Source organism: Martes martes (assembly GCF_963455335.1).
Source record: "Martes martes genome assembly, chromosome: 8".
In the NCBI taxonomy this organism is placed as follows: domain Eukaryota; kingdom Metazoa; phylum Chordata; class Mammalia; order Carnivora; family Mustelidae; genus Martes; species Martes martes.
In genome coordinates, this window is record NC_137895.1 from 87564962 (window position 1) to 87580017 (window position 15056).

Here is a 15056-nt window from a genome sequence, read left to right on the forward strand (position 1 = left end):
GCACAGCACAGCCCTGTCCAAACAGTGGGGGGAGGACCATTCCCCACCCCCATCAGGAGTGGTGGGTTGAGCCTGGGGGGGTACCTGCCTCAGGTATGGGGGGAATGGCCATCCCCCCTCCCTGTGTCCACATCATAGCTGAGCCTATGGGGTCCTGGGGAAGGGAGTTGGGAAAGGGGCAGGAGAAGAGGAGAAGAATTCAGGCAGGACCCAAGCACTAAGGGGCTTGGGTGACCACAGGCAAGGTAAGAGGTGGGAAGAAGAATGTAAAGGTCGGACGTCCAGAAAGAAATACAAGGAATAAGAAGTGGGTGTTTTAGGAAAAGGAAGCTGGAAAAGATCGGGTCAGTGGGGAGGGATGGGTGGGTCCTGTGGGCAGGGAGCTAAGGCATAGACAGTGTGAGGAAGAGGCTATAGGCAGAAGCTTGAACTGAACCCTCCACCGTTCCAGGAAAGGCATTTCCATCTAGCCCCAGCCTGGGTGGAAGGACTGAGTTACCTGCTGGCTACTGTGCCGAGGGACCCTAAGCACCACTCTCCAGGACGCCAGCCTGCCAGTGACAGAGAGGCTCAGGCAGGTGGGGCTTAGGTGACGTCCAGCGCTACACCTGAGGTTGGGCTCAGAGCTCTATTCAGGGCGGAGACCCAAGTGGAGCCCCTTTGTAAGATTCTGTCAACTCTCCCTTCTAGAGCAGGATGTCTAGAGACCAAGTCCCCATCTTTCCAGTGTCACAGGTCCCCACTGAGGCATGTAAGACTTGATGGCCGGGCTACTAGGTGTGACATGCAGCTGTGTGTTCATGAGGCTGGTTGGATCTGCCCTACAGATCAGAGAGTGGGGGACAGGGGCACATAAAGCAAGACCCAAGCAGTCTGGAAGTGGGAGCCAGTAAACACAGGAGACTGGGGCACACCAGCCCAGCTGGGCAGCATCAAGCAAGAGTGAGGGCTGCACGTCATAACCTAGAGCCAGGGAGAGGGTTGAGAGAGTTCAGCAGCCGGGTTGCCTGGGCAACACGGAAGCTGAGGCCACCCTGGGCATGCTAGAGAGTGTAAGAGCATTTCCTCCAGCTGGCAGCCCTGTGGTGGGCATAGAACCTGTCCAAGATTATCCCCAACCCAGGCCAAACGTGCACCACCCCCAGGGAAGTCTTTCCTCACCACCTTGGGGTCAGGAGGTGCAGTACCTGGGGCTGCTGGCAGAGGGCAGTGTGTGCACAAACTACAGGCGCCAGAGAGTTGTTTCTCCTGCTTAGAAATTAGCAGTCTGTGACTACAGGGGAATGTGTCTCCAGGAGAAGAAGATCCAGTGCCCTCCATCCTGCACTCAGCCCCTGTCAGCCAGGTCCCTGGGCACAGTCCTGCTGTGGATCAATGAGTCCTGAACCAGCGCACAGCCGGCAAAGAAGACCCCTGCACACAGGTTAATAATAATTATTATAATAACGACTAACATCTCTTGGCTCCAAACTGTATTCCAGGCACTGTAGTACTCCCATTATCCCCTTCCATATTCTCAACACTCCTCTACGATGAGAACTTTGTCAGTTATGAGGTGTCCTATCTGGAGGTACGGGCTCTGCCATTGGACTGGAATTCAGCTCCCAACTCTGCCATTTACTACACAACATCGGGTGGTTTCTTTTACCCCTCAGAGCCTCAATATTCTCATTAGTGAGATGTGCATTATTATAATTGCACCTTATAACAATAACACCCATCAGATTGCTGGAAGAATTCATTGAGTTGCTGGCCATGAAGCACTCAGAAGTGTCGGTACCGAGAACAGTGCCTAGGCCAACTTGTATCAGTCCTATTTTGCAGGGGCAGGATCTCACACTAGGACACAACTAGCCGTTGGAAGAGGCAGGATTGGAGGCCAAGCATATGACTCAGCCAGTACTAGCAGATGGGCCCTTTGCCTCAGACTGTCCTGGCTTATGCCGGTCATCTGAGAATCCCGTTCAGCCTGGGTCCAGAATCAGTGTTCCAGTTTGGTCGATAAATTGTATACACTGCATATGCACAGATGTATGTCAAACTCAAATTTATTAACACAGATGTGTTTCATCACGCACAAGCCAAGTCATCAGGACACATGTGTATGCCCCAAGCTCCTTCTTTCCACCCAGGGTGGGCTAGACTAAGCCAGGCATTCTTGTAGGAAATGTATATTGTGTGCCGTGAGCCAGACTGGGGATCCTGGAACAATGGGTTGAGGGGGAGTGGGATGAGGGGACAGACATCTGTGCCACTACCTCGACACCAGGAAAATAAACCCCCAAGTATAATGCAGATTCGGGACCGGTGCCGTGGGTGTGTGGGGCTGTGACCTTGGGCAGGGCGCTGAACCATCCAGGCCTTTGTTTGCTGGCCTATAAAGTGAGGGGACAGGGAACGGGGAGAACAGTCAGGCCACCAGTTCTAATGCTTCCTCTCATTTAATGCTCAATGACTTTGCTGGAGTCCACCTAGAGGGACCAGAAAAAGCATGAGCAAGGGAGGTGGCATTACAGCGGGCCACAAAGGATGAGCCGGCTTGCAGTAAAAGGGGCCTGGGCACCTGCGAGTGAAAAATCCTATTTGTAAAGGTCCTTGGGTGTGAAAAGGCCTGGCCTGCTGGCAGAAAGATCGGAGGATAAGGCTAGGGATGCTGGAGGAGGAGAAAGTGTCACGGGCACCTTGAATGCCCCCCTCAAATGAGGCTCATCCTTGGAAGGTGGTCTCGCCCTTGAGGATTCTCCTGTTGAGCACCTTGCTCAAGCCAACTGTGGAAACGGATTCTGGGAACACAGACACCCTTGCGGAAACCCACGCACACCTCAGAGAGCCCCCTTCTTCACATAATTTCCCTTCAGAGCGGGAATCACTGCTTGCCCACATGTCACGGATTATCTTTGCTAGTTGCTTATTTTCCCTCTCCCCGTGGACTGTAATCTGTATGAGAGCAACATCTGCGCCTGTGGGTTTACTCTGTTCCTCCCAGTGCCTGGATAGCCTCAGTGTGTAACTACTGTATATACACAGTGGACCTGGATGCATTCAGAAGCCTATGCACATGCAATCCTCAGACTCTGGGGTGGAAAAGAACGGGCTGGAAGAAGAAAGCAGGGCCTTTGTGGGGAGCAGGGTTAAGGTGCATTGGCAGGAGAACAAAGAGGTAAGGAAAAAGAGGGACTGACCACTCTGGGAAAAGAGGCACTTAGTGTGGGGCTGTGGGTACTTTCGAGAAGTTAAAGGGGGAAGACACCCCAAAACCCCCATGCCTGCCGGTCCCAGCATGCCCGGGCTCCTTGCTCACTGCGATGTTTACATACCCACCTTGCACTGTGTGGACTGGTGGCCCAGTGCCCAGGAAGCCCCAAGCCTGCCCAGAGGCATGTCAGTAACAAACTCAACCGCTGACCAGGAACCACCCTCACCAGTCCCTACTGGGCCAGAATGGGACGGTGGAGACTCGTGTCCACCCAGAGACCCAGAGGGAGGCAAGATTCAGATGGAGAAAAGGCAGAGGGGCGCTGTGGATGCTGACATCCCGGGCAACATATTTGACACTGAGAATCCAATGGCTCTGATTGTTTATTGCAGGAGAAGCAGAGAACTGGACACGACCCAAAGCAGAGGACAAAGAGAACCCCTGGGCTGCAATGGCCCCAGAAAGGCATGGGGACAGAGGGGTTCACACTGGCCGCAGGGAGACATCCACATAGCTATGTTATCTCTGTGTTGGGGGCAGTGACCCAATGAAAAACGGCCAAGAGGGAGGTCACCGGGAGCACCCCCCATGGGACTTCCCACCTCACAGCATGCACCGCGTGGAGGACCACAGGGCTAGGGGATGGCACGGGAATTGCGGCCACAGAGGAAGCACCTCCTGGCCTGGACAGGGCAGAGGCAGGGGGAGCAGCTGGGCCCTGCGGCTTTCTGCTCACAGAGCCAAGGGTCACCGCCAGCCCTTCACCTCGAGGCCTTCCTGGCCGCACAGCTGCCGCCTGAGCTCTTAGGCAGGGGATCCTTGAACTCGCTGCCACAGTTGCCTTTGGTTTTGACGTCCATGGCCGCTGGCTTGAAGCTGTAACTGCTCGAGGCGCCGAAGCCCACGCTGAAGCCAGCCCCTCCTGCCCCTGTGCCCGTGTTGCTGATGACAGCTGGAACCGGGGAGAGAAGACGCAGGGTTGAGGGTCTTTCTGGGGCATCCCGGCCCACTCCCTCGGCGCCTGCCCTGTGGGGACAGAGTCCCTCTGCTGGGTCCTTTCAGTGTCCTTGGAGGTTTTTGGCAGTACGGATAATTTCTCAAGGATTTGTCCCCATGTATTTGACCTCCCATTAGTCTGTGTCCTTCCACCAGCATCAGACTTGGAGCCTTTGTGGGCTCTCTCAGTGAACCTCCCCCACAGGACAGGCCACATGAACCAAAGCCCTTCACGGAGGCCCCTGGTGCTGTCTCCATGGAAGAGGCTGCGGGCCAACACCCCCTCTCCCGGGAGAGTGCCTCCCTCTGCACCTGCACCGTCTCTAGCTTTTCAGTCTGCAGAAGGCTGTTACGGCCCGCCCTCAGTCCCTCCGACTCCCCAGTTCCTTCTTACTGTAAGCTGGAGCCTTGGTTTCGGTCTGGCCTCAAGAGAAATACAATGTGGCCAGTAAGCCTCATTTTTAAAGGAGACTTTGGATTTACACACTGTTAGATATCCTTTGATCTCTCTACAGGCTGTACTTTTGCATTTCATGGTATTATTTCTCTCCATCACTGCTTCTCATTGGTGATTCAAGCCAGCTCCCTCTTGCTGCCCCTGACTCTTTCCTGAACCCTCTCTAGTGTCATGGAATTGGAGGCTCAGACTTCTGGAAGGTGACCACACCCAAACCTGGTCCTGCAGGTACTTACAGATGCTCACAGAGCTCGGATGTTCACCAGACATCCTGGAGAGAGAGAGGAAAGGCAGGTAAATGCTCTGTAAAGCAGGACGGCGTCTCTCCAGGGGGTCACAGACGTGCCACTGTCCCCCTCATCCCAGCCTCCCTTCCCCCCACACACCCGAGGGGAACCTCCACTGGGAAGGCTCACTTCTCTACTCATCAGAGTGGCTCTGGGTGATCTGATGGGTGGGGTCATTGTGGAGGCCCTGCTCACCTCTGTTATGCCAGTGGTCTCACACAATTAAGAGGAATGAGTCCACCTGCTCGCTGGGTCCCAGGCTTTGCCAGAGTGACCTTACACTCAGCTGACTCTTGGAAGCCATCTTGCCCCTCCCCCCACCTCCCTAAGCATGCAGCACAAAGGGCCAGGGAGGCTCTGTTTCTCCAAAGCTGCTGATGTTCATATTTCCTCTTCCACCTGCTCTTTGGGATTTTGACAATGCAGTCCTTCCTGCAGCCTAACTTTGGTCTTTCCTGTTGTACCATGTCAAACCCATTCCCTATAAAGTGTTACCCAGTAGGACCTGAACAGAACCAAACTGTTTGCCTTTAGTCTTCCTAAAGCAAAGAGATAACTGCTCCAAATAAAAGATATCTGGCCCCCTACCTGCACTCCTCGCCCTCTAGCAGCTTGCGGTAGGTGGCGATCTCCATGTCCAGGGCCAGCTTCGTGCTCATGAGCTCCTGGTGCTCGCGCAGCATCCGGGCCAGCTCCTCCTTGGCCTGGTGCAGGGCGGCCTCCAGCTCGTCCAGCTTGGCCCGGGCGTCCTTCAGGGCACAGTCGCCCCGCTGCTCGGCATCGGCAATGGACGTCTCCAGGTTGGAGCACTGAAGGGCAAATGCATTCAGCGCTTTGAGTCAGAACACAGTTCTGAGATTCTGCCCAGACATCTTCTCTCATTTGGTCCTGACTGATAGTGAATGCATTAAGGTCCTCCTAGTTTCTCCACTTTGAGACATCGCTAGAGATCAATCTGTCCTTCTCCTAACTCCAGGCACGGTTCACCTCCACTCATGCATTGTCATATAAGGATCGCCCTTCCCTCCCTTGGGAGAGAGACAAAAGGCACCGAGAAGGGGAGCCTCCTGGGCCTGTGGCCCCTGTCCTCTCCCTCCCGGTCTGTAACACTGGCCGCAAGATTCTGATGCCACCCTTGAAAACTTTGGGGGTGACTAGCTTAATTCTGCCCCACAGTAGAGGTTGTCTTGAGAGATCCTGTAAATTTTAAACAAAACAAAAACCAAAAAAGAGAGAGAAAGAAAGATAGCAAAGGGGGGGATACTAATAAGGTTCCTACTAATAAAATTTCTATCCAATAAACCTGCCACATGGAGTCTAGCTCCCAAAATTCCACAGAGAATCCTGGTATGGGGCAACACCCTCAAAAGATACTTTTGTGAACAACAGGTCTCACTAGCTTACAGACACCCGCTGTTAGGTGGGAAGGTAACTTGCAGTATGAAGCTGGGGATGGGGCTCTCAGTCACGTCCATGAGAAGGTGCCAGGGGTTTCTTGAGTGTTTTAGTCTTGGGAGGTTTTTCCCATCACTTGGCCAAGTCTTGGTGGGATCTAAATATGGCTTCTCTTTTCTGGTGTGTCCCCTTCCTCTGGAGTCAAATTTGTTTCACCCCAAGGAGAGCAGCCAGTCCCGAGGCAAGACAGAATTCTAGAATGTTGCCCCGCCGGTGCCTCCCCTTCTGCCAGGCAGACTCCCCACCATGAAAACACCCATAGTGTTTGGGTAAGTGGTTCACAGCCTCTGCAGAGAAGCCTAGGACCCAGCTGTTTGGCCACAGAAGGCCATGTCCCGTCCTCGGGACTGTGGAGGTCTAATCATTCAGGGAATGGCCACTCTGCGACCTGAATTCTATCAAACCGTGCTCTGCTCCTTTTCACTGACCGAGGTCCTGCAGGGCGAATTGGGGAGACTCCTGGGTCTGTGAAAGTGAGGTGAGAGGGCATGAAATCTGGGCACCCTTGGAAACAATTATCACATGGATCCTGGGATCACCAAATGCCAAGAGGGTCTGCAGGTGACACCATGCGCTTCTTCAGTGGAAAAGCCAGAGGGCAGGAAACCACCTTGGCTGGGGGCCCTCAGTAGGAGCTGCGATGGGGCCTAAGAATCAAGAGTGACCCCCACTGGCTCCCCATGGAGGACATCTTCCCTGACCTCCCTGATGGCATTCTGATCACAAAGTCACTTTCTAGTAATAAGTTCACCCAACCGTGAACATGTAACATTTTATTAGATAAATATTATAATTGGATACTGAGGGAGGCCTCAAACACCTTGTGTTTTTCTTTCATTTATGCAGAACTTAATTAAATGAAAACACCACAAGTTCTTATTTAAGTGGTCTTTTTTCTTCCCCTCACCATGAGCCTGGTGCACAGAGGAGATGATGTGTGTGCATGTGTTTGTGTGTATGTGTGGGGTGTGTGTGCATGTGTGCGTGTGTGTGTGTGTGTCTGTGCAGGCTGGGGAAAGGCCACTGAAGAAGAGGGCATGGGGACAGGGTCACTTGACTGGTCCAGAAAGCTCAGAGCCCTTTTACCAGCCTCCACAAACTCTGGGAAACTCATGGGTTTGCTTGCATCAGAAACATCAGTGAGACCAACACTGCACCCAGGGTCATGGGGTCACTCAGTGCCAGGCCACCACACACAGCACAGTCACAGGGATGGACAGACACAGAGCAGAGCCCTGGGCCAAGCCAACAGAGGGAGGCTCTCTCTCCTCCCCTCTTCTAAATTCCATGGCTGGGCTCTCCCTCCAGCATGGGTTCATCACGTGAAACCTTCAAATGGCTCCTTTTAACCTACTGCATTGGGTCTAAACTCCACTGCCCCACTTCGAAGGTGCCCCTAACCTGCCCGTCCTAGGTAGTTATGTCCTGCCGTCTGCCACCCCAGCCATCGTGGAACTTCTGCTTGGGGTAGGTGTCTTTCCTCCCTGCACACACGCCATGTGGTGTCCACATTGGACCCACTGCTCCTGCTGGCTCCCTCACCAGGACCCCTTCCCCTCTCCTTCCCGCCCATGTATCCCACCTCCTGCAGGAAGCCTCACTGGGGTCTGCATTCCATTCTGGCCACTCGGGCTCCTTAGGGAGCAGGCTGCACAGTGGGTGGAATGCTTCGCCCTTCTATGTGGGTTCGGGCTGTTCCCTCCTGAAGGATTACACATGCCCTAAGGAGGGGCTACGCCTTGTCCTTGTTCCGCATTTAGTCTCATACATTTGGCGCGCAATAAGCCCGCTAGCTGACTCATTTCATGGAACCCACCTGCTTCTTCACATTCCCTATCTCAGAGCGGATCCTCTGGATCAGACGGTTGAGCTCTGAGATCTCAGCCTTGGTGAGTTTGAGGTCATCCCCATGCCGGCCCGCGGTGACCTGCAGCTCTTGGATCTGAGGTTGGGGGACAAGAGAAGAGGAGCCCAGCACAGTTGGGAATTTGCCTCTTAAGAGTGTTGAACATGGGGAGTCGGAGGGGGACCACATGCTGTTCTCATTGCCTGAGCAACAAATGCACAGTGAGGAGGGAGGGAGGGGAGGGGGGAGGGGGAGGGAAGTGGGGGGGAACCACCATTTCCTTCTTGACAAGAAAGGCCTGACCCAGCTCAATAGGATCCTCAGGCTCACAAATGTGAAACCCTTAGTGGAAGTAGAACATCCCGTCCTCATTTTGACAAAGCAGGAAACACGAAACAAAGCCAGGATAGATGGATTATGCACAGAAAAGGTGTCAGAGTCTCCCCAGGGTTGTGGCTAGTGTGGCCTCTGCTGTCAGCAAGGGCAACCGCAGGGTGAGGGCTGAGCCCATATATGCCCCCAGCACATGCTGAGACTGTGGAGGACCTCTCGGCCCCACAGAGGGAGACATTTCCACGAGGCCCAACTCCAAGACAAAGGAGGTCTCAACCCAGCCTGGTACACACACCACACACGCGCATGCAGGCAGGCACGAGGAGAGAGAGGCAGCTGGGGTCCCTGGGCCTCGGCACACCTGCACGCAGCCCACCTTGGTCTGGTACAGCGCCTCGGCCTCGGTCTTGCTCTTCAGGGCGATGTCCTCATACTGGGCACGGACCTCGTCGATGATGCTGTCCAGGTCCAGGTCCCGGTTGTTGTCCATGGACAGGATGACGGAGGTGTCGCTGATGTGGGACTGCATCTGAGCGATCTCCTGGAGAACAGTTAGGGAAGTGGAGCCACTTAGAGGGTCTCCACGAGGGGAGCCCCTCTCCTGACCCTCCCTGGCAAATCTCTTGGGGCCCTTCCGTGGTATTTGAACTCCACCTTCAGCAGAGCCCACCAGCGTCCCTGCCTGCCGAGAGTGAGGTGCCTGCATCGGGCTTTCAGCCCCAGTGTGGGACCCCCCCATCCTGCACTCAGGACTGCTCCCACCCCTGTTCCACACTTTGCAGCAATGGCCACCCTTTATCTGTAGAATTAAGTCTGATCTCCTTAGGTGGCCCGCAGAGCCCTTCCAGAGTTGCCAGCCACCTTCGTTTCTCCAGGCCCTACTCACTTGACCCAGCTCAGACCGCTCATCCCGCTCCTCCAGGCTGCACGCCGGGCCCTTCTCAGCACCCCTGAGATCTTCCTCATCCTTCCCCGGGAATCCTCCCTGACAGCTCGGACAGAATTCCCTACACCTTCTTCTGCTCTCCCAGGGCTCATCCACAGACTGTGACTTCCTAGGGGACAGGAATCATCCCTTCTTCTTCATGGCTTCCTCAGAGCCCACCTCACTGCTCTGCAAATATCAGCTGCACGGAGCTGCCAACCTTTGGTCCACACGTCCATGCAGGCCAAGGGACAAGAGCCACTCATGGGAGGAGCAGGTCACACAGGAGCTCAGTGGAATCCTTACCCCTTCATAGAGGCACTTGAAGAATTTGATCTCATCTGTCAGGGAGTCCACCTTGGCCTGGAGCTCCACCTTGTTCATGTAGGCGGTGTCCACGTCCTGGGGGACGGAGAGAGGAGCCAGCTGCCTTCTCCTGCCCTCCCTGCCTGTTGTAAGGAGCCTCGGGTTCCCTGCTCTCGCCACTCCCCTCACCCTGTGCTTCCCAGTTGCTGAGAGCAGACCAACCAATGTGCAGGGCAATGGCCGTGCCAGGAGTGTGCCAAATGTCTGGATTCTAAGCGGGCAGACTCTGGGAGCAATACGCATCCCAGGCAAGGGGACTCAGAGGAACTGGGAAATGAGAACCGCAGCCACCCCTGCCCAAGGGACTGAGGGACCCACAGAATCCCTTTCCTCAGCCACCAACACCACCGTGTCAGGTACTCAGAGAGCCTTGAGGTTTCTTCCAGCCCTCTCTGTTTCCCTCTTACCTTCTTGAGCACCACAAACTCATTCTCGGCAGCTGTGCGTCTGTTGATCTCCACCTCGTACCTGCGTGCGGCAAGAGAGAGGCGGTGGCATTGTGATTGGGTTAATTCAGTTCTGCAAACACTCACTGAGCAGTCAGTGAGCATCGCTGTGCCAAGAGCTGCATGATCATGACCTGCGCACTGGAGTTTCTGCACCCCTGGGGTATGCACAATGATCAAAAGGGACCTTGACCGGAGTAGGTTTAAAGGAATCGATGTGCACCTCCTTAGTTCACATGTAACCTACCCTACAATGCCTCTGCCCAGGAACGCACCTGTGATGGGCTTCCACCATCCCTCTTCCCTTTCACAACTACCCCTCCCTTGTGACAGCAGAAAGACACCCCTTCTCCCAACAGGGACATTAATTAGTACAGTGCATTAGCCCAGGGTGCAAAAACCTCTCAGGCACCAAACAAATACTATCCCCACCTTTGAGTTGTATGTTCTGCTTGTTTTTTATACATGTTTCTTGTTCCAGGTGAAGCAAGGTCTTAGAAACAGGATGTTTGGATAGGGCCGGGATGTTCTTCACACAGATACATTGTAGATTGGGAAGATGGGAGTATTGATCCCTTACAGACCTCACTATTCCAACTCTTATTATTGTCAAAGAATGTACTGCAGGATATTTGCATTGGGAAATGAACTAGAACCCTGGAAAGAAATAATTAATGCTAGCAAATGGTTTCTTTCCCTATCCTTTCATGTGAGCTATCCTTTTCAGCTTCTTACTCCATCCTAAGGCAAGTGGCTGGTTGCCAAGGCGGGGAAAGCCTTGTCAGATGACAGTACAGGTTAACGAAGTGGGTTATTTTAAAAATGCAACTGGAACACTTTCTGAGACTGCCAGATTGTGTTAGTTACACTGGATAGAACACACAGAAAACAATTGATATGATTTATCTCAGATTCCAGGTGTGTTATTTAAAAGGTAAATGAATACTTTCTTGTATCAAATTATATTATGATAGGGTTGTTTCTATTATAATTATCATTATCTCCTATTATCTCAGAAAATATTCCATTTTTCTTCCTCCTGTTAACAAATAAGAGCATATGCTGGTTGCAGACTAGTTTTTAGCTTACCTTTCTATTTCATAAAACACACAGAAAAAGTTTGGTCATGATGGCTATCAAATTAATGATATTTATTTGTCATAATTTTTCATTATTTACTTCTAGGGACTAAACACCAGAGCATACACAGACATACACATTTATAAAGAAAATCAATGCATTTTTAGTACTATTGGCTTTATCAATAACTCACGATTTACAAAATACATTACGATGCACAATTAAGTTAAGCCATAACAAAGTGCAGGTTAATTTTTCCTGTCTTAGAGCACAGATGTATTAATTATATCAAATCTACACCACTTTAATCTCCAGTTCTTCCAATAACCTATTGTACAAGATGTCACCTTTAGTTTGCAGCTGGGTGGATTTTATAACAATTCCTAATTCATTTCCTTATTTCATTTCATCCCACAACAACCCTATCAGGTAGATCCTATCATTATCATCTCTCAATTTTATAAGCAAGGCAAAGAATTTTCCAAGGTCACAAAACTTGTCAAGCTAGGATCCCAGTAACATCAGGGAAACAATGTCTTAGGTTTGCCTAGAACTTTTTAAAGCGTTAAAAGAGCTTTTTAAAGCTCTTTAAAGAGCTGATAATAGGGTGCCTGGGTGGCTCAGTGGGTTAAAGCCTCTGTCTTCGGCTCAGGTCATGATCCCAGGGTCCTGGGATCAAGCCCCACATCGGGCTCTCTGCTCAGCAGGGACCCTGCTTCCTCCTCTCTCTCTGCCTGCCTCTCTGCCTACCTGTGCTCTCTGTCTGTCAAATAAATAAATAAAATCTTTTTTTAAAAAAAGAGCTGATAATACATTAGTAACAGCATCTCAACATCTCAACAGCTCCTTTAGTTGGTAAGGCAGGTGTCAGTATCTGAATTTTACAAATATTAAAACTGAAGTCCACAGAAAACCAGGAGGCTCACCCATCATCAGCTCAACTGAGTGGTATTTCCAGAACACCTGGCCTTCCAGAGGCAACAAGACCTTTGGGGGCCTCCAACCTGACATCTGGGCTGTGCCTGGAAACCCCCTCTTTTTTTTCCAGAATTTTGCTCCAATCTCAATCCATACGGTGAATACAGTGTGGATTGACATTGATTTGGGCTGCAATTTCCATCTGAATGCCATTCAATCTCAATCCACACTGTATTCGTTTCACTTCCTGGGGGCTCTCTGAAAGTGCTTGTCAAGCCTGTCCCCACAATCTGGATGTTTTCCAAGGTGAGAGACCATGCCACCTCCTCCCTCAGGACTCCATGCAGGACTCAGAACAGAGTTCCACTTGAGGGTAGTTCAGAATAGGGATGGTCCGGCAGATTGAATGTGGAACAAGAGAAATCGCTCAGCTCTGACCAACTCCATCCCCTTGAATTGTGGAAGAAGTTATCTTTCCCTAGAAATCCTGGCACCTGGAAGCAAACTTCCAAAATATCAGCTCATGCCAAGCCAGGATGTGTCAAGCTCTCCTCACTGGCTCAAATCCAGGAGAAATTATTTCTGGTTCCAAGTACATTTTCAATCGTTCTCTTTAATGGTGGGATTCAGCAGCACAGAGACACCTCAACATGAAAAAATTTTTTAAAACTCTTATTTGCTTAGCTTTAGGATTTGTTCTGGGATTGATGTTATGGCTCACATTCTAGGTACTCCCACGGAAGACCTCATGCAGGAGGAGCTACAAAGCCATCTGGGTTGTCCATCTGGTTTTGAGACAACTCTCCTGTCCCCATTTCTCCATTTCCAATGTTAAAAGTTGGGCACACCATTTCCTAGAAATTCAGGGCACCACCCTGGATAGATCTTTTCTCTTCCTAAGTCTCAACCCGTCTGGATCTCCCCCGCTCCCCTATGGAAAAGGAAATAGCAAATGTTATAGTAAGGGATGGAAAAAGGCAAAAATGCTGACTCCAAATCGAAACCTCATCTGTAATCAAGGCCCTCCAGGGGCAGATTCTCTGCCTTTCCACTCACCTCTTCTTGTAGTCCTCCACCAGGTCCTGCATGTTCCTCAGCTCCGAGTCCAGCCGCACCCTGTCCCCTGTCTGTGTCTCCAGCTGCTTCCGCAGGTTGCTGATGTAGCCCTCATAAATGGGCTCCAGGTTCTTCCTGCAATTGTTCAGGTCCAGCTGCTGTAGTAGGTTCCACTTGGTCTCCAATACCTGGTTCTGCTGCTCCAGGAACCGCACCTGGGACCCAAAGGTGGTCATAGCCCAGAATCCCCACGTTGTTGCCTCTCAACAGTGGGGAGAGGGCCCTAAAAATCAGATTCAGTCATCCTACGGTGGGAGGCAGGAAAGAGCAAGACGCATCAGAGAATAGATTCAGCCATGAGGACGTGCTTATCTGGGTCTCCAAGGCAAGAAATAAGACTCAGTCTAAAAGAAATCAAGGAGGTAGGTTTAAGCAATGCTATCAATGAATGCCACCATGAGTTATCACATGATGCAGGTAGCTTCTTTTGCCATAAATGCTGGGGTTTTCAGAGTGAAGGAAGATAGGAACCAAGAGAGAAACAGTAATGGGGGAATGGGACGGAGGGTCACTTTGGTGGTTAACCTGTCCTCTCTTAGGTGCAACCTCAGTTGCTCTTGGTTGGCTGGTTTCTTTGGTTTTCATTTCAAAGTGGGTTATCGCATCTTTACAAGGTTCCTGCATACTTGACAAAAGGTCTCACACGTTTGGACTCAAAAACTTCAAGTCTCTGTGACTCACTAGCCTTCCTCTTCTTCCCTTTCTCTAGCTTTAGGGAGAGAAGGGAACGTGAGGGGGAGGAACAGACTCTGAAGAGGAAAATGAACCCTGTCCCCTGGGATAGCAGCTCTATTTCTTCTACTCCTGCCCCCTTACCTCCAACCACCTCCCTTCCTCTTCCCAAGCACAGTGGTGAGGGACACCATCTGCTGTTGCTGTTCTATCAACTTGGGCATGTTTCTTAGCCTCCCTCTGTCTTGGTTTCCTCATCCACGAAGCAGAATGATAACAGAATCTTGGGTCACGTGTGATATATGAGGACCCCTTGGGACAGCACCAGGCACTGACTAATTTCAGCTTTTATCTGGATTATGTCCCCTGTGAGTCATGGTCCAGATCTTCTGCCCAGGCTTGGATATAGAAACCTATTCCTTCTCTGCTCTCTATCCTTTGGGGTCACTGCCTCTGAGTCACCAGGAATATCTTCCCTTTTAAACCCTGCATGTCCCCCTCCCCAAAGACACACACAAAATCCACACATGTAACTTGACAGGCCCTCCTCAATAGCCCCACCCTTCCATTTTCTGGTCCTTTTCTCTCATCTCCTCCAGAACCCTTCCTGGCTTATACCCCCATCCCACTTCCACCTTTTAAGTCCTTTCCCTTCACCAAGCATCATGTCCTGTGATACTCCCTGGTCAGTATCCCTCTGGTGCTCCTGTCCTGGATATGTGTCCCCATCTCCTTGTCTGGTATTGTGAACTCTCAGAGGGTCATTCCATATGTCTCCTACCTGTGGTGCACCCCCTTCCATCCCAAGGTCTTGTCCCAGAAGGAAAAATTAGGCTTCTGTTAATCATGAGGTGGGGGGCGAGAGAGTGAGTGAGAAGCTCTGTTCCAAGCCCTTTATAAACATCCAGTTCATCCTCACATCATCATGTGAGGTAAGAGCCACTGTTTTGCCCATTTTACAGA

The 15056-nt window shown here is 51.5% G+C and overlaps 1 protein-coding gene across 1 annotated transcript in view; it reads right to left on the reverse strand.

The window, feature by feature from the left end:
• LOC308347115 (uncharacterized protein) overlaps positions 1-15056 on the reverse strand; it is a gene marked incomplete at its 5' end in the record, with an annotated part of 28404 nt that overhangs the window by 12787 nt on the left and 561 nt on the right. The window contains 9 exons of the mRNA XM_080810262.1: positions 3804-3879; positions 3962-4148; positions 4886-4920; positions 5525-5745; positions 8208-8333; positions 8947-9111; positions 9802-9897; positions 10269-10329; positions 13362-13576. Of these exons, the coding sequence (XP_080666388.1) occupies positions 3804-3879; positions 3962-4148; positions 4886-4920; positions 5525-5745; positions 8208-8333; positions 8947-9111; positions 9802-9897; positions 10269-10329; positions 13362-13576 (1182 nt within the window). The remainder of the gene's footprint in view (positions 1-3803; positions 3880-3961; positions 4149-4885; positions 4921-5524; positions 5746-8207; positions 8334-8946; positions 9112-9801; positions 9898-10268; positions 10330-13361; positions 13577-15056) is intronic.